General features: G+C 38.0%; 1 protein-coding gene across 5 annotated transcripts; it reads left to right on the top strand.

Annotated features, from left to right (window-relative positions):
* Positions 1-4,678: 4,678 nt before the first annotated feature.
* On the top strand, positions 4,679-19,507 carry LOC144967506 (beta-1,4-galactosyltransferase 1-like). Of its 5 annotated transcripts, none has more exons than XM_078904873.1 (9): positions 4,679-5,040; positions 6,434-6,631; positions 9,376-9,555; positions 10,708-10,816; positions 11,144-11,273; positions 12,155-12,342; positions 13,181-13,303; positions 14,671-14,772; positions 19,044-19,507. In XM_078904873.1, the coding sequence occupies exons 2-9, from the start codon at positions 6,451-6,453 to the stop codon at positions 19,222-19,224; spliced, it is 1,194 nt and encodes a 397-aa protein (XP_078760999.1). In that variant the 5' UTR covers positions 4,679-5,040; positions 6,434-6,450; the 3' UTR covers positions 19,225-19,507. The 5 variants fall into 5 exon arrangements, with proteins under 5 accessions (XP_078760999.1, XP_078761003.1, XP_078761004.1 ...); XM_078904877.1 differs by having other exon boundaries at positions 4,689-4,739; XM_078904876.1 differs by lacking the exon at positions 4,679-5,040 and adding an exon at positions 5,101-5,254.
* Positions 19,508-19,832: the final 325 nt, after the last annotated feature.

The following is a 19,832-nucleotide window of genomic DNA, read 5'->3' as shown; positions in this document are numbered from 1 at the left end:
CAACCATCTCCGTTAAATGTTATATTCAGCTAATCAAATTCAGAATAAGTGAGGGGTGGGCAGTTATCATATCACTAATGATGAGCAATATAGGGTATGGAAAAGTTCCAGATGAAAACAGAGACAGTGTAAGAGAGAGCCAAACAGTCTACAAAAATAACAACAATGAAGAAAAAAAAAGGAAAAAAAAAAGAATCACATTTTTGAAGGGCAATGGAATATTATGATTTCTCGTTATCTTGTGAGGAAAAACATTTTTCACCTCTGCACATCATATCGAAAAGCTAACCCAAATTTATCATAATTAAAAAATTTAAAAAACTCGAGCTTTTATATAGCGTATCCAATAAACGTGATCAATGCGCTTTACAAAGGGGCCCTGACCAAAAGCAACACGAAACATGTACCCAGAACGAGACATGACGACTGTTAGGCGATATACAATTTTTCAGACAGAAACAACGCTGTTAACGACCGGGTAGTATTTTACACCTGAGTACGATGAGAGACCGTGAATAAAGAGACTTTTCCAAGGACTCAACTATGCGCCGAACGAGGCTCGAACCCAGGTTAACACGACGTCGAGGTCGATTTTTTGGGGATTTTTTCTTTCTTGTATTTTTCTTTCTTGCTTTGTCTGGCATCTTTCATACGCACTTATTCAGTTCTTTATCTTACAACGGTGCCTGCTCCTTCATTTCTTAATTTGGTGTTTTCAAACAAAGCCAATCTCTCTAATGATTAAAAAACAATAATTATTGAATACACATCTTAATAAACATCAGTGAGTAACAATGGTAAACAATGCGGTAAAAAAAATAATCACATTTAGAAACGTAAAGAGAAGTAGGGGGGGGGGGGGGGGACTGCATGAAGCCAGGGGTCATGATAATACGAATAAAGTGGTGAAAATGGAAAGGCTACGGATAGAAACAGTACAAATAGCTACTTTAACTCACTCAACCCTAACACCGACCCAGTTAGTAGCACACCCGGGTTACTTTTACCCCACGCCTATTTATTACATTTTTCTTAGACAAATTATAGACGTAGTATCAAAGCTAATGTTTTTAGTTTTTACATGTTTATAGCAGTTGAATTAAACTATCTATGTACATGCTCATTTTTGATACATTTTTTTTCCTAATTTTGAAAAGTAGCAAAACTCTAGGATTGAGTGAGTTAACGATCTGGATAAGTGTGTAGGAATCTGTTTCATTATCTTCTGACACTGCTTGCTCCCTAATACGCTTCAACAGTCGTAACGTCGCTTCCCTCATAATGACTTAGTAACTGGCTCTAAACTATCGGAACAATAGCGGACGCCCTTATGAAATATTTCTCCGACGAGCATAAAAACTTATCCAGAGGGGAAAAAAACATTATTAATCTGATCATGTTTTGACTTTTACTCATTCTGATCGCAAGACATATGAAAAGTTCTAGCCACCCTGAAGAATAAAAAGCACCGATTTTCTTTGTTTAGAACCACGATGGCCGCCGTCGCTGGGCGACGTGACATCAGACTATTGAATCCAATTCGTCACTCAAATACCTGCTTACACTCTTTCTATCTGAAGTGTTTAAATGTTCACCTTTTCGTTAGTACATTATGAGAAACAATTTTACCCGATACTGAAATATAGTTCTATCATAATGCATGAATGTCGGCTATGTGGTCTAGTGCGGTATGACACTCGCTTTCAGATCGGAAGGTCCTGGGTTCGAGCCTCGCTCGACGTATAGTTGAGTCCATGGAAAAGGCTATTTACTCACACTCTCTCACCGTACTCAGGTGTAAAATGAGTGCCTGGCCGTTAACAGCGTTGTCTCTGTGAAATATTGCTGTTGGTCAGGGACCCCTTGTAAAGCGCTTTGAGCACGTTTAGTGGATATTGCGCCATATAAAAGCTCATTTTAAAATTATTTTTTTTTAAATCTTAAGCCAGTGCTGCTCCCCAATTCGTCATTCAAATACCTGCTTGCAATCTTTCTATCTGATCCTTTTCCATGTTTCACCTTTTTGTTAGTACAATATGAGAAATGTAAATGTTGCTGCTCGAAGCTCGAAGAAATAAATAACAATGTGAAATTGAATATAAACTTCAATTTGATATTATACGAAATCATATAAAATGGACGTTTCGGGTTTCCCCTTTATCAACAAAACAGGATGAATGAAACACTCCAGACGAATGAGATAATGTAGTTGGTAGTAGCCACTACCACATTATCTCATTCGTCTGTAGTGTTTCATTCATCCTGTTTTATTGATAAAGGGGAAACCTGAAACTTCCATTTTATCTGTTTTCGTATATTAAATTGAAGCTTACATTCAATTTCACATTGCTATTTATTACATTATGAAAAACAATTTTGTCTGATACTAAAATATGATTCTATCATAATTCATGAATGAATGTGTTATTCAACGGTCACAATTTTTACTATGACATGATATGCTTTCTCAAGCACATGTGTAATATTAATAATAATATAATATATTATATCTACCTCAGAAAAAGGGCTCGAGTCCAAGTTCAACGTCTTCATCTGCAAAAATAGAACAATATCGTTGGTATGAACACAACTTTTCATGGTAATCTATAGGTGTTGGCATTTGTGTGTGTGTGCATATGTGTGTGTGTGCGTGTGGATGTATGTGTGTGTGTGTGTGGTGTGTGTGTGCGTGTGCGTGTGGATGTATGTGTGTGTGTGTGTGTTTGTGTGTGTGCGTGTGGATATGTATGTGTGTGTGTGTGATGTGTGTGTGAGAGTGGGAGTGTAAGTCTGTGTTTCTCTATGTTCGTTAACTAGTCTCTCTCTCTCTCTCTCTCTCTCTCTCTCTATCTATCTATCTATCTATCTATCTCTCTCTCTATCTCTCTCTCTCTCTCTCTCTCTCTCTCTCTCTCTCTCTCTCTTATATATATATATATATATATATATATATATATATATATATATATATCTATCTCTCTCTCTCTCTCTCTCTCTCTCTATCTATCTATCTATCTATCTCTCTATCTCTCTCTCTCTTTCTCTCTATCTATCTATCTATCTCTCTCTATCTCTCTCTCTATCTATCTATCTATCTCTCTCTCTCTATCTCTCTCTCTCTCTCTATCTATCTATCTCCTCTTCTCTTCTCTTCTCTTTTCTCTCTCTATCTATCTCTTCTCTTCCATTCTCTTTCTCTCTCTCTTCTCATCTCTTCCCTCTCTCTCTCTCTCTCTCTCTCTCTCTCTCTCTCTCTCTCTTCTATTTCTCTCCATGTTCTCATATTATTGTTATTTAAAAATAACCCTTTTGGGATTATTTTTTTCCATCTACATCGCATCTTGTATTTTCCATTAAAAACAGACGAGTCATGATGTGATTAAAAGATAAGAGTTTTTGGATTTGGATTTTTGGGATGGGAGAGACGACAGGCAAGGCAAGCACGCCGAATAGAAGGAGGCTTCTTTTCGTTCTGGATCTTGGAGTGATTTCGTGCATGGTAGGGGGGCACCCTTAACCTGTTACTGCATGCAGTACGCTGGAGAAAAAGTGAAGAGTGGTTTTCCAAAACTTCCTAACTCCGTTTTTCCCAATTTTGAGATAGTGAGGAATTATTTCCCCTAAAATTTCTCATTACGTCTATTATTTTATCATATTATTTAAACTCCAAATTCACACAAATCTAAGGGATTATTTTTGTGCCAATTGATGCTTAATTAATATAAAATTTACATTTTAATTTTTGTCATGGGGATTATTTTTGTGCCAATTGATGCTTAATTAATATAAAATTTACATTTTAATTTTTGTCATGGATGGAAAATCTCAAAAAGTAGAAAAACCGATTTAACGAGTTTTTGAAAACCAGCCTTCAAGTTTATTCAAAAATAATTTGGCCAGAAAACTGGTCCTTCAAATATTGATCGATTTGAATTAGCCTCGTCTTGACAAAAACTCTCAAAACTGGGACTTAGATGGACTTCGCGAAGTCCCAGGTTTAAGAATTTGTCTTTGCCAAGATGAAGGTCATTTAAACATACCGATATTTGAAGGACCAGTTTTCTGGCCAAATTCTTAAATCCATGTTTTATTATTTTTTTTCCAGAGTACGGCAGTTAACATGTTATTAAGCGTCAAGATCGTTGATCAGCGTGGTGCGTAGTGAGCAATGAATTTGTTAACCCTAGTCTACGTCTATGTACGTGAGATGATGTTTGAGGTTGTTGTAGTAAACAGCAGTTGTAGTTCGTGGCCGATAGCTAGACCGACGTAGCATAGGCTAATTTGTGAGACTATATTATGGGACTATACCAGAGAAGTCCGATCTACCATACTCTGGAAAAATCCCATATTTTAAAATTTGGTCAGAAAACTCGTCCTTCAAATATCGATCGAGTTAAATCACCTTCATCTTTGAAAAAAAACAAAAAAACTCTCAAACCTGGAACCTTACGAAGTCCCAGGTTTGAGATTTTTTCCCCAAGATGATGGTCATTTAAATCGATCGATTTTTGAAGGACGGGTTTTCTGGCCAAATTTTAAAATATGGGTTTTTCCAGAGTACAGTAGTTGTGAGTAAAGGATTAGAGATGGGGTGAGTCAGGGTGGAGAGAGGTGAGTGGAGGAGGAGGAGAATAAGAACAAACCTGTTCTGGTTTAACGTCGAAAACGAACAGCTGATTCCAGAAAATAAGTCTGTGGTGGAAGCAAGATGAGTATGCTCGCAGCTTGTGAATGAGGTTAAGCGAGATAGATAGAGAGATAGATAAAAATATTCTTATTTTCATGTTACTGTTGTTGAGACATACTAAACCGGTGCTTTTAGAATAATATTCCCAGGGCAAATTATGGATGTTAAGATTATTGTATTAGATTTATTTGGATGTTTTCTTCATCATTCACTCACTTGGATATTATGGTCGTAACGTTATAAACTGTAGATTTTGCTTGTTGCTTTCTCATGGAATGGTTATGACAATTTTTAAGAACATTCTATAGATAAAAATGTCTTCTGTTTTATTATGACTTGGAATTAGGGAGGTGAGTGCTTTAACTTTATGCTAAAAACACTTCACAATAACATTAAAAAGAAGAGTGAGTACGGGGAGGGAAGGAGGAGGAGAAGGAGGAGGGGGGGGGGGGCGAAGTTTAAATTCAAGAGTTTATTCAGGCCAATAAGAAGGATGGGAAGTGTGTAGCTTTTTTTTCATTTTTTCATTTTGTTTTTTTTCGTCGGAACAGATTTGGATTATCTGTAAGCGATCTTTTTCTTCTTTTCATTTCGTCTTTTCTTTTTCTTTTTTTTTTTTAAACAACAGTGTAGGCATTTTATGGTTCATTGGGAATATTGTATGTGTTGTGAGCCGTTTCGTTTGATACACTGGAAACGACGTGCACTTATTTGCAGGTCTGATAACTCAATTCTTTATGGACTCAGTGTTGTAATGGAAATCTCAAAATATATATATTTTTTTAAATAGCAAAATATTGTCATTATAACAATGTTAAACTAGGCCCATAAGTGGGTTTAGATGTCAGACCTGTATATATGCACACGTCGATTGCAAACAAACATGAAATTTAGAACGATGCTCTTATTTACTTTGAAAATTAAACCTCAATTGAATAGTTATTCATCTTGACAGAGAATATTATTGTTGAGTTTGTTTGTTGCTTTTTTTTTTTTTCAATTAAATCTTTGTTGTTATGTTTAAGCTTTTCATTAATCTTCACCAAAGTCATAAATATAAAATTGTAGATAATATACCATCAAGCGCTGTTACAACAACAACAACAACAACAACAACTACTACTACTACTACTACTACTACTACTACTACTACTACTACTACTACTACTACTTCTTCTATTACTATTACTACTACTACTACTATACTACTACTACTACTACTACTACTACTACTACTACTACTACACAACAACTACTACTACTACTACTACTACTACTACTACTATACTACTACTACTACTACTACTACTACTACTACTACTACTACTATTACTACTACTACTACTACTACTACTACTACTACTACTACTACCTACTACTTCTATTACTACTACCTCTACAACTACTACTATCACCACCACCAACACCACCACCACTACTACTGCTACTACTACTACTACTACTACTACTACTACTACTACTACTACTACTACTACTACTACTACTACTACTACTACTACTACTACTACTACTACTACTACTACCACCACCACCACCACAACTCATTAACACCACATGCATAAAGAAACAAAAATACACACCCTTCATCCATATTATTTTATAGTGCCGTGTACCAAATTATCACAGCATCATTTATATATTATAGCTTACATGCAGTCAAAGTCTTGCAATGTTTACAAACTACAACGAACTCTACCACAAATACCTTTGCAATCATAATAGGTGAGTACGTTCCCACAATGAGCGGCCCGAGCATTCTACACTACACCTACAACAAGTGCTGCAGAGCTTGTCCGACTTGGAAAGGAAAATTCTATGTCTTCCTACTCATCGTCGCCTTTCTGTTATTCTTTATACTCTTCATTCACTCCGTCAACCCAAGAAGGAACAATATTCATGTGTCCGTCGGCGAAGAAGAAGGTTTGTCTTTAATTTCTCTTTTTTTTCCCACTACTAGCAATAGTAGTAGTAGTGGTAGTAGTAGTAGTAGTAGTAGTAGTAGTAGTAGTAGTAGTAGTAGTAGTAGTAGTAGTAGTAGTAGAAGTAGTAGAAGTAGTAGTAGTAGTAGTAGTAGTAGTAGTAGTAGTAGTAGTAGAGTAGTAGTAGTAGTAGTAGTAGTAGTAGTTGTAGTAGTAGTAGTAGTAGTAGTAGTAGTAGTAGTAGTTGTAGTAGTAGTAGTAGTAGTAGTAGTAGTAGTAGTAGTAGTAGTAGTAGTAGTAGTAGTAGTAGTAGTAGTAGTAGAAGAAGAAGAAGAAGAAGAAGAAGAAGAAGAAGAAGAAGAAGAAGAAGAAGACTACTACTGCAACTACTAGCGGTAGTATCATTGAATACTTACACATAATATTATTCATTATAAGTTCTGATAGTACAGGTAAAAGAATGAAGAAATTAAAGTACATTAGTCTTGATTACAATGATAATGTTGAAACGATAATTTTGAGACATTTATTTTCCACTTTCGTTTCTGACACTGTATCATCATAGACATTGACGTTCCTTTCATCATTGTACAGTGGAATCCTTATAAAGCCAACAGCACCATATCAGAAAGATTGGTTGACTTAAAGCAAGATTGACTTTATCCATTATCAATGGAACACAGTCAGATAACGAACAGACCATTTTGGACCAACGAGAGGTGTTGATTTTAACAAGAAATTGACTTTAAGAGTTTTTACTTTATGCAGATTTCCACTGCATATATATTTATCATGTTTCTGTTTTCATAAAAGATTTTATCAAACTTTTATCTACAACCTACCTACTCAAATCGACGTTGCGACGGGATAAAGCTAAAACAGATTCGATTAATTTATAGAATCAAATCTAATTTGAAATTTGGGTTTATTTTGTGTATCTTATTCAGAGCTACCCACTTGAAATTTCAAAAATTCGTGGTTTGCAAAGGGGGGGGGGGGGGGGGGGGGGGAATCACTTTAAATAGCTTTAGAAAAAAAACAACAATTTATTGATCACAGTATGGTCCAAAAATGCTCCATATTCACGAATATAGGTTCTAAGAAGCTAGAGTTTCCTTTTCAACAAGATTTATTGAGTCAAAGAGACCTATGCAAGTCTGTAGCTGGATGGAGCCAACATATCGTATTTCTACGAATTTTTCGTGTACTAGGCAGGTCTGGTCTTATTAAAGATAAAAATTTATTAACCCCCAGTTTGCTCAACATGGGTGATTCCTGTTAACATCAGACATCATCTTGTTTGATGAATTATCCATACATTCTTTCGTGGAATGCCTAGGCGACGATATCTTATGATGTTGTGGCGGAGGGGCATAATTAATATATTAATTATTGAAGACAAAAAGCAAGATAACTTCAAATAATCACAGAAACTGACATCTCTCATTTATTTTGGTCACATTATTTACTACAAGGGGGTCCCGATAGCTCAGTTGGTAAAGCACTTGCTTCCCAAGCAAAGGAAACAAGATTGATTATGGGTAAAGTCAAGATGTTTTTGTCTCCACCACCTTTTCATCCAGCAGTTATTGGTTGCTGTGTCTATTAGATCTCGCGGAAAGTACCATGCGACGGACTAGCGCCCTATGCAAAGGATATCAAACAATTGCTATTGTCCGTTTCAAACTATAGAAACTAGGATATACTTTGGTTTCGTTGGCTTTATGCTTTATTTACTTTAACCTAACATTTTGGCATCTGGTTCACCCAAAGTTGAGCTTTTATATAGCTCAATATCCACTAAACGTGCTCAAGCGCTTTACAGGGGATCCCTGACCAACAGCATCGATTAACATGCAGGACGAGACACGACGCCTGTTAGGCGATATTACACTTTTTTCGATAGAGACAACACTGTTAACGTCCAGGTACTCGTTTTACACCTGAGTACGGTGAGATAATGTGAGTAAAGAGCCTTTTCCAAGGACTCAACATTGCGCCGAGCGAGGCTCGAACCCAGGACCTTCCGATCCGAAAGCGAATGTCATACCATATAGCCTCACAAACACCCCTACTTAGAAACGATTGCTAGCATTAACGAGGATGCAGTTAAACAAATAAATGCTCTTCAGTTAAGGGGTCAGCGTGGCTCAGCGGTACGGTCTTTGCTTCGTACCCGAAAGGTACCGAGTTCGATCACCCACCGCTGCGACGTGTGGCCTTGAGCAAGTCACCTCTCCCTAGCTCGATTTGCGGGGTTGAACTGCGGCTGTCGCCTGGGTTATTCCAGTCTTCCCTTGGAATTGACCCAAGATATATATATAATATATATATATATATATATATAGGAACATTTGTATAGCGCATTTTCATGGATGTATTGTCATAGCGCACCAGTGCGAGTCAGTTTTTCATTTATTCCTTCATCAGGTCAAATTATGAAACCATATATTCATTTCATAGAGTACTAGTCGTCTGTTAGGTGTCCTTTGTGCACTGGCATTCATATAATATTAGTCACTGCATGTAATCAAATACTGTGCTTTTAAAAAAGTTTAGTTCCATATGTACACATCAGCAGGTCTTATAACCGAAAAGCAATTATGGGCCTGTTTTAACATTGTTGCAATGGACAATATTTAAATTACAACAATGAGCCTATAAAAAGATCGGCTGTCAGACCTGCAAATAAGTACACGTCAGCTTAGTTATTTTTGGAAATTTGTATATTTTTTCCCCCCTCAGGATCCAATCTTGAATTCACACCATCTTGGTTGTTCAGTAAGCCTCAACAACTTGAAGAAATGGAAAAAGGGAATCTGGAAAAATATGCAAGCCCCAAACCCAGAGATCTAAATAGGAAGAAGACTATTGGCAGAGATGGCAAAGTAGTCCCTTGCAGTAATCTAACCAATCAATCGCCGCGTAAGATTATCTTTGAAATAAGTGGCCAATTGCCTCAAAACGGTATCTTTCATCTGAATAAATTTTACTAGAATTGAAATAAGCGCATTCAGTAGGGTTAACTTCCATAAACTTAAATTCCCATTGCTTGAATAATTGATATATGGAAACAAAGAGGACAGTGGAAAGATATGCAAGTCCAAAATCACCAGTTTCAAATACATAGGAAGAAACCTCTTGGCGAAGGTGACAAAGTAGTTCCTCGCAAAATCTTACCAATCAATCGTCGGGTAAGAATATCTATGAAATAACGATGCTTTTGTGCGGCTATGTGGTCTTATGGTATGACACTCGCTTTCGGATCGGAAGGTCCTGGGTTCGAGCCTCGCTCGGCGCATAGTTGAGTCCTTGGAAAAAGCTCTCTTCTCACATTCTATCACCATACTCGGGTGTAATATGAGTACCTGGCCGTTAACAGCGTTGTCTATGTCCGAAAAAAATTATAATATTATCGCCGAACAAGCGTCATGTCCCATCTTATATGTTAAGTGTTGCGGTTGGCCAGGACCCCCTGTAAAGCACTTTGCGCATGTTCAGTGGATATTGCGCTATATAAAATCTTAAATATCAGCGTCACAGTAATATTCCAACCCTTTGAATTAGTTTGTTTATTCTTAAAGGCTTTGCGGCACATTTAATTTTGGTTATATCAGCGCCAGCAAAAAGTGAAGAAGAATAAAGTCAAAAATTCTAGATTTATTCTTAACAGTATATGGACAAGAAATAATAATGTTTGTTTGAAGTGAGTGCTCTACCCACTGAGCTATCGAGACCTCAATTCTCCTGAGATAAGGCACGCTTTTTTACTCAAGATTTATATTTTAATTGAGTTGTACGCATCAGATTAATCCCGATCGACATGCAATTATTTGCAGGTCTGATAACCCAATTCCCTATGGGCTCATTGTTGTAATGGAAATCTAAAAAAAAAAAACAAAAAAAAAAACCAACAAAAAAATGACTCAAAATATTGTCCATTGCAACAGTGTTAAACTAGGCCCATAAGTGGGTTCGAGTGTCAGACCTGCATATATGTACACGTTGATCCGGACCTAGTACAGCCTTGAGACGATTGGCGGGCACATTTCATGTTTAAATGGTTCCTTCTTCCAGGAGGCCCAATTGAAGCGGAGCTTTCCTCGTTCCCTGGTATGAAATTACTGGTGACAAATCTCTCAGACCAGTTACAGCTTGGAGGACATTACATACCCACGGACTGCCGGTAAGCACTTCATTATAACTCTACACACACACACACACACACACACACACACAGAGAGAGAGAGAATATATATATATATATATATATATATATATATATATATATATATATATATATATAGAAAGAGAGAGAGAGAACTTAAGAACTCGCTCTGCGTTTGGTCTGTCAGACCCCCTTTTAACTCTCTCTCTTTCTCTCTCTCTCTCTCTCTCTCTCTCTCTCTCTCTATATATATATATATATATATTATATATATATATATATATATATATATATATATATATATATATAACCGTGTAAGTTGACGTTCTCGTCTTTCATCCCCAGACCAACACAGACCATTGCTGTGATAGTTCCATACAGAGACAGGGAAGTCCACCTGCAGCTCTTCCTACAACACATGCACCCTTTTCTACAAAGGCAGAATGTCGAGTATTATATTGTCGTGGTCGAACAGGTAAGAATTTTTTTTAAAAAGTAGTCCTTCAGAGCCATTGGGCCGATGGAGCCGGAGTTTATCCCCGTTTTTATAGCGTGAAACAGACAATAGCAATCGGTTGCTATCCTTTGGATAGGACGCTAGTATATCGCAAAGTACTTTCCGTCAAATCTAACAGAGTCAGCTATTCATTCACTGCTGGTTGGACAGAGGAGAGGGGGTCAGAAAAAATCTCGATTGCACCCGGGATTTGATCTTGGTCCCTTTGCTTGTGCAGCGAGTGTTCTACCAACTGAGCTATCGGGACCCCCGTTGTCTTGATGGTGTCTTGAAATATCTGACTTCGTCATGTTGCAGCTTCGTTGTCTAATTGTATGAGCTTTTATTTGGAGCATTATCCCTTAAACATGCTCAAAACGCTTTACAAAGGGTTTCTGACCAACAGCAACACGTACCATTGAGAATGAGACATGACATATTGTTTTCGACAGAAACAACGCTATTGACGGCCGGGTACTCATTTCCACCTGAGTACGGTGAGATAATGTGAGTAAAGAGCCTTTTCCAAGGACTCAACTATGCGCCGAGCGAGGTTCGAACCCAGGACCTTTCGATCTGAAAGCGAGTGTCATACCACAAGACCACATAGCCCCACGTACAAATTCAAACATAATGCCGTTTTGAAACGGCTGGTCACAATTAGTTATCAAATTAGATTGTAACATAAATGTCAGGGCACAATCCATTTAATAGGGAAGATCTATATTTTTATCATCATTTCTCCATGTGCTCGGAGCATTGTCTACTAGAGGTCGCTGGCTTGGAATTAGAGTCATTAGTCACATTGCAAAAGACGTGACATCAGAATATTGAATCCAATTGTTTTGGCTTCTTTCCAGGAAGAGGGTACGCCTTTCAACAGGGCTCTGCTTTTCAACATCGGCTTCTACAAGATGAACAAACTTCATGATATTGACTGCTTCATATTCCACGATGTTGACCTTTTACCTTTGGATGACCGAATCATGTATCTCTGCCAGGACCAGCCTTTACATCTCAGCATGTTGGTGGATACGCTTGGTGACACGTAAGTTGTGTTTTGCTTCCGTTTGTTTGTTTGTTACTGTTTTAAAAACTGGATGATACTGCAAAATGAATGAAGCTGGCGATACTGAAAAATGAATGAAGCCGGTAATGTAAAATGAATGAAGCCGGCGATACTGTAAAATGAATGAAGCTGGTGAAACTGTAAAATGAATGAAGCCGGCGATACTGTAAAATGAATGAAGCCGGTAATGCTGTAAAATGAATGAAGCTGGTGAAACTGTAAAATGAATGAAGCTGGTGAAACTGTAAAATGAATGAAGCTGGTGAAACTGTAAAATGAATGAAGCTGGTGAAACTGTAAAATGAATGAAGCTGGCGATACTGTAAAATGAATGAAGCTGGCGATACTGTAAAATGAATGAAGCTGGCGATACTGTAAAATGAATGAAGCCGGTAATACTGTAAAATGAATGAAGCCGGTGACACTGTAAAATGAATGAAGCTGGCGATACTGTAAAATGAATGAAGCCGGTAATACTGTAAAATGAATGAAGCCGGCGACACTGTAAAATGAATGAAGCTGGCGTCACTCAGCTCTTTGTTGTTGTTTTTAGACCTGCAGTTAGGTGATTACTTATTTAATCCTCTTCGGGGCTTGAGGTAAATAGGCCACCCGCCAGGCATCTCTGTTGTTTGCGATCGGCTGCTTTTACGGTGGCTGTATTCCAGGACAGGCCTGCTTCCTTTATTAAGAACAATATATATATATATATATATAATATATATATATATATATATATATATATATATATATATATATATATATATCCAAAAGTCATTTGTTGGTTTATTCATCTTCATATAAATTTTTGTTTCAGCCTGATGTATGAGAATTTATTTGGAGGCGTGGTGGCCTTGACCCCTGAAATGATGGAAAAGGTCAATGGGTTCCCAAACATGTATTTTGGATGGGGAGGCGAAGACGATGATATGTCATACAGGTATGTTTCGTCTCTTCCAAAATTTTAGACATGTGGGTTTTTGAATACCTTGGATAATTGAAAAAAGTGATGAAGGGTAATTGTAGATGGAGGGATAACTCGAAACGTCCACAAATCTCATTTCTGAAATATACGTACCTACCATCACCCCCTTCACTGTATAACTCAATATAATGTGTGTGATCTTGACGGTATGGATCTTAACATAAGGTTACCTTTTGTCTATATTGTGATGAAAAGGATATCTAAAATGTCATTATAAATAGTACTGAAATAAAAAGAACCTTTACCGTACTGTAATTATTATAATATTTTAATCTAACTTCGTTGTAGCATATGAGATATTGGTGCTTGAGGACTGGATAAGCTAAGTGTACGACATGAGGCGACCCCCCCCCCCTCCCCCCTTGTGTACGACTTGAGGAACCCTTGTAAAAAAATATACGTTATAGGGTGTCTCCGTCAACAGAATTTCCCAGCCCTGCTGTGTGACTTTAAAGTTAAAGTACAGCTATCAGCAATATCTTACATGTTTAGTTAGAGGGAGGTTTCCTTGGTCCACAAAAAATCGTCGCCCTCCAAGAAAAAGTGACGCTACACCAGAGCAATTTCACCACAAAATCCTTGGTGCACGATATGGGAGAGACTTGACCCTAGTTTCTCTCAGCATTTAAAATAAGATGTGGCCCAAATGGTTAAAAAGAATGAATTCTTCACAGAGTGTATTAACTCACTCAATCCTAGAGATTTTTGCTACTTTTAAACATTGGAAAAATATGTATTAAAAATGAGCATGTACATAAATCGTTTTATCCAACTACTAGTTATTAACATGTAAAAATTAAGAACATTAGCTTTGATACTACGCCTATGATTTGTCTCAGAAGAATGTAATAAATAGGCATGAGGTAAAAGTAACCCCGGGTATACTACGGATATATTCGTTTTTAGGGTTGAGTGTATTAAAGAGAAACAAAATATATAATGTGTTGGGTCCTTTAGGTACGATATCTTCAATCAAGCTATACTCGAACTTGTCATGTCAAGCGTGATCAAACATGGAAACCAAATATTGAATGAATTTAGGTATCTGATAACCATACCAATACATTTATAACTGCAGCTATTACCATCCTACTTACTTACTTACTTACTTACTTACTTACTTACTTACTTACTTACTTACTTACTTATGTAGCTACCTACCTACTTACTTACTCAGGTCTTTCGCTCCTCCACCGGACACGATTCTGGGCTACCCTCCTCATTTCCAAGCTGTTCCCTCTTTCACCTTCAGCTCAGTCTCCAGACTCCAGTCGTTACTTTATATAACCAAACCATTACTATTCCGAATTCTATTATTCCAGGATCCGTCGCCATGGTTACAGCATAGACCGCTACTCCAAGGAAGTGTCTCGGTACACAATGATGAGGCATGGACGAGAAGAGAACGTGGACCAAGGAAAACTGTGAGTCTATTACTACCAGGGCCTTCTAAAAATAGTATCGGGCCTGTCCAACCGAATTGCGCGAGTTCTCTGCTGGGCTTAAAATTTAATACCCCGCGATATTTGATTGTCAACAAAGTTTGTGTGTACACATTACACACTACACACCACAGTTACGCTGGATTACCTGTTGATACAATGAATTTATCGCGTTTGTTATTATTTCTGTTCATGGATATATATTCATTGTGATTGCCAATCCCACCATGATGTTTGTTGTGTGTATCTTTTAAAATCTAATTTAGCAATTGAAAAATAATTTAAAGGTAATTTAAAAACTATAGTGTCATCTAAGCCATCATCTGCCGTCGAGCGAAACCTTGAACTGTTGCCTTGAGTCAAAACAAAACCGGATGATCTTGTCCTTGTACACATCAAAATGAAATTGTCATTGATAGTCTATTCAGTGATTCCAAAACTCCGGTTTCACCTGAAAAAACTCTGGTCTGGAACAAAAAATTCCGGGTTCCGGGCAACTTCTGTCAAATTCCGGTGAGGTCAAATTCTTCCAAGGACACCCCCCCCCCCTTCCAACCACCACATCATCATCACTGCCACTAGAATTATAACCATCATCCCTACCACTACTACTGCAACCACCACCCCATCATCATCATCACTACCACTACTACTACAACCACCTCCACATCATCATCACTACCACTACCACAACTACCATCACTATTACAACCACCACCACCACATCATCATCACTACTACAACCACCACCACCACATCATCATCACTACCTCTACTACTACAACCACGACACCACATTATCACTACCACTACTACTACCCCACCACCGCCACATCATCATCACTACCACTACTACTACAATCACCACCACCACATCATCATCACTACCACTACTACTACAACTACCACCAACACCACATCATCACTACCACTACTACTACAACCACCACCACCACCATATCATCATTACCACTACTACTACAACCACCACCACTACATCATCACCACCACTACTACTGCAACAACCACCACCACTACATCATCATCACTGCAACTACCACTACTATTACAACCACCACTAGCACATCATCATCACTACCACTACTACTACAACCACCACCACCACATCATCACTACCACTACTACTACTACTACAACCACCACCACCACATCATTACCACTACTACTACAACCATCACCACCACAGCATCATTACCACTACTACTACAAGCACCACCACCACATCATCATTACAACTACTACTACAACCACTACCACCACATCATTACTAACACTACTACTACAACCACTACCACCACATCATCACTACCACTACTACTACAACCACCACATCATCATCACTACCACTAATACTACTACAACAGCTACCACATCATCATCACTACCACATCATCACTACCACCACTACTACAACCACCACCTCATCTTCATCACTACCACCACCACCACATCATCATCACTACCACTGCTACTACAACCACCACCACCACCACATCATCATTACTACCACTACTACTACAACAACAACAACCACTATCACATCTTCATCATCACTACCACTATTTCTACAACCACCAACACCACATCATCCTCACTACCACCAGTACTACAATCTCTACCATTTGATTTTGGTGCTTTACTTCATCATAGTATAATTCTAATCAGTTATCTATTTAGAAGTATACAAAACGTAAACACAATGCCAAATACCATTCCAATTCCTTTTTCTTGTGTGCGGAAATTCCTCTTTCGGCATTGAAATTCCTACGAGTGGTGTCTGAAACTTCTGTGAGCCAAATTTAAAATTGGCGTCTCTGTCTATTTATCTTAATTCTTAAAAAAAAGCTCACCTCTCAATCAACATCAACATCATCTTGCAAGAAATTGTAAGTTACCATATTTAACACCATCAATACAATTCTCCTTCTCATCTCCTCCTTTTCATCAACCTCCATCCCCTTCACCTCATCACCATCATCATCATCATCTCTTTTGGTCGCCTCGATTACTACGTAATGCCTTATCATTGTCATCACCACTACCAGTGTGTCTTTGTGGTCTTGTGGTGTAACACACAACCTCTGACATATAGACTCTCGGTTCGAGTCCTATTTTGAGCGGTACAAAGTAGAATCATTGGAAAAATAAATAAAATAAAATAAAATTCCCTTTATTCGTTCCATAGGGGAAATTTTTCTCTAGGGTCTATCCCAAGGGAAGATTGGAATAACCCAGGCGTCAGCCGCAGTGCAGCGCCGCAAATTGAGCTAGGGCGAGGTGACTTGCTCAATGCCAGACAGCGCGGGTGACCGATCTCGGTACCTTCCGGGTACAAAGCAAAGACCGTACCGCTGAGCCACTTTATTCAAATTTTCTCACCTTACTCAGGTGATGAATGAATAACTGGCATGTAAAAGCGATGTAAATAGCACTTATAAATGCTATGTCTTGTCTTAAATGTTAAATGTTTCTGTTGGCTTGAGAGTCCTTGCAAAGCTCTTGGAGCGCATGAATATGTCTTGTCTTAAATGTTAAATGTTTCTGTTGGCTTGAGAGTCCTTGCAAAGCTCTTGGAGCGCATGAATATGTCTTGTCTTAAATGTTAAATGTTTCTGTTGGCTTGAGAGTCCTTGCAAAGCTCTTGGAGCGCATGAATATGTCTTGTCTTAAATGTTAAATGTTTCTGATGGCTTGAGAGTCCTTGCAAAGCTCTTGGAGCGCATGAATATGTCTTGTCTTAAATGTTAAATGTTTCTGTTGGCTTGAGAGTCCTTGCAAAGCTCTTGGAGCGCATGAATATGTCTTGTCTTAAATGTTAAATGTTTCTGTTGGCTTGAGAGTCCTTGCAAATCTCTTGGAGCGCATGCATATTGCTCAATATAAAAAAACAAAAAAAATCGAACCCACCCCAACATATGTACCGATTACAATGTTACATAATGTTGCATAAAATCTATTTTTATTGTGCGGCTATGTAGTCTAGTGGTATGACACTCGTTTTCGGATCGGAAGGTCCTGGGTTCGAGCCTCGCTCGGCGCATAGCTGAGTCCTTGGGGAAGGCTCTTTACTCACATTCTCTCACCGTACTCAGGTGTAAAATGAGTACCTGGCTGTTAACAGCGTTTGTCCGAAAAAAATTGTTATATCGCCTAACAGGCGTCATGTCCCTTCCTAAATGTTAAGTGTTGCTGTTAACCAGGGACCTCTTGTAAAGCACGTTTAGTGGATATTGCGCTAGAATAAAAAAGCTCAAAGCTCAATTATGCATATTCATAGCAGAATTTATCCAAAAATGTGTAAAATCATAATCAGTACATATGTTGGGATAATTTTTTTTTAATATAGCGCAATGCCTATGTGTTCAAAGCGCTTTACAAGGGCTATTACACTTTCTGATTCTAAGAAGAAAAAAAAAATAATGACACATCTCAGATCATTTTGGTTTTAAAACTACTTTTTGACAACTCGACTGACACCGACACCATTTTTTTTTTAGCTTGAGCATTTATATAGAGCAATATCCAGTAAAACGTGCTCAAAGTACTTTACAACGGGTCTCCAGCCAACAGCAACGCTTAACATATATATAGGACGAGACATGTGGCCTGTTGGGCGATATTTACTTTTTTTTCCGACAGTGAATAGGTTGTTAACTGCCAGATACTCACGTTACACCTGGGCACGATGAGAGAATGTGAGTAAACAGCCTTTTTCGAGGTTTCAACTATGCGCCGCTCAAAGTCGGACTGGAACCCCGGACCTTCCGATCAGAAGGCCATATATAGACGCTTAAAATCTGTTTGAGGCGGTGGGTTACATTTATTGTGCCGCTATGTGGTCTTGTGGTATGACACTCGCTTTCGGATCGGTTGGTCCTGGGTTCAAGCCTCGCTCGGGCATAGTTGAGTCCTTGGAAAACACTCTTTACTCACATTCTCTCACCGTACTCAGATGTAAAATGAGTACCTTGCCATTTACAGCGTTGTCTCTGTCCGAAAAAAAAAAATGTAAAATCGCCTTACAGGCGTCATGTCACATCCTACATGTTAAGTGTTGCTGTTGGCAAAGGACCCCCTGTAAAGCGTTTTGAGCACGTTTAGTGGATATTGCGCTATATAAAAAATCTAATTTTAAAAAAAATTCTCGATCGATTAGTGTTACAGTTAACAGATGCTATCAGCTTAGAATTCACTCTGACTATTTCTACTGCTTATTTTATTAAATTTTTCAGGAATCGTAAGCTTGAGACTGGAAGAGAAAAAATATCAGAAGATGGGCTGAATACTCTTGTTTTTCATATGCTGGAATTTCAGCCTTTACCCCTCTACACCTGGATACTTATCAGGCCTAACAAGTCTATGTTGAATGGAGAAATTATTCCCGTTAAAAAAGTTACTGATATACTTGAGTGAAAGAGAAACAATTTAATTGGAAAGAGGTTGGTTGAGTTGTGACGAGAGTGTGTTTGATTGTGTTTGGGTTATGATAAGTGTGTGTGTGTGTGTGTGTGTGTGTGTGTGTGTGTGTGGTGATTGAGTAAGTGAGTGAGAGAGATAGAGAGAGAGAGAGAGTGAGAGTGAGAGAGAGAGAGATAGATAGAGAGAGAGAGAGAGAGAGAGAGAGAGAGGGGGGGGGGAGAGGATTTTTTTGTAGTTGCAATTAATATTAAATAAACTGTCATGATATAAAATCAGATATCTAGTCTTTTGAATCTTTTTTTTTACACTCAGAATTTTCACTTTAAATGTAAATAAACAATAAGGTGACGTCATTGTCGAAAATTCCGTTCAACAACAGCGACTAATGGAATTCTGGTACGTACATGAAAACATCTATAAAAAACTTGGACCTGACTCGGACAATTGGATTCAATAGTCTGATGTCACGTCCGCCTATCAACCAGCAGCTTTGTTCTAAACAAAGAAAATCGACACTTTTTATTCTTCATACTGGCGAGAACTTTTTCGCATGTCATGTGATCAGAATGTGTAAAAGTCAAAACATGATCAGATTTATAATG

The sequence above is a fragment of the Berghia stephanieae genome, chromosome 3 (assembly GCF_034508935.2).
Source record: "Berghia stephanieae isolate SIO BIC M18660-M18661 chromosome 3, UCSD_Bste_1.3, whole genome shotgun sequence".
NCBI classification, from domain to species: Eukaryota; Metazoa; Mollusca; class Gastropoda; order Nudibranchia; family Aeolidiidae; genus Berghia; species Berghia stephanieae.
This window is presented reverse-complemented; position numbering and strand designations above follow the sequence as displayed.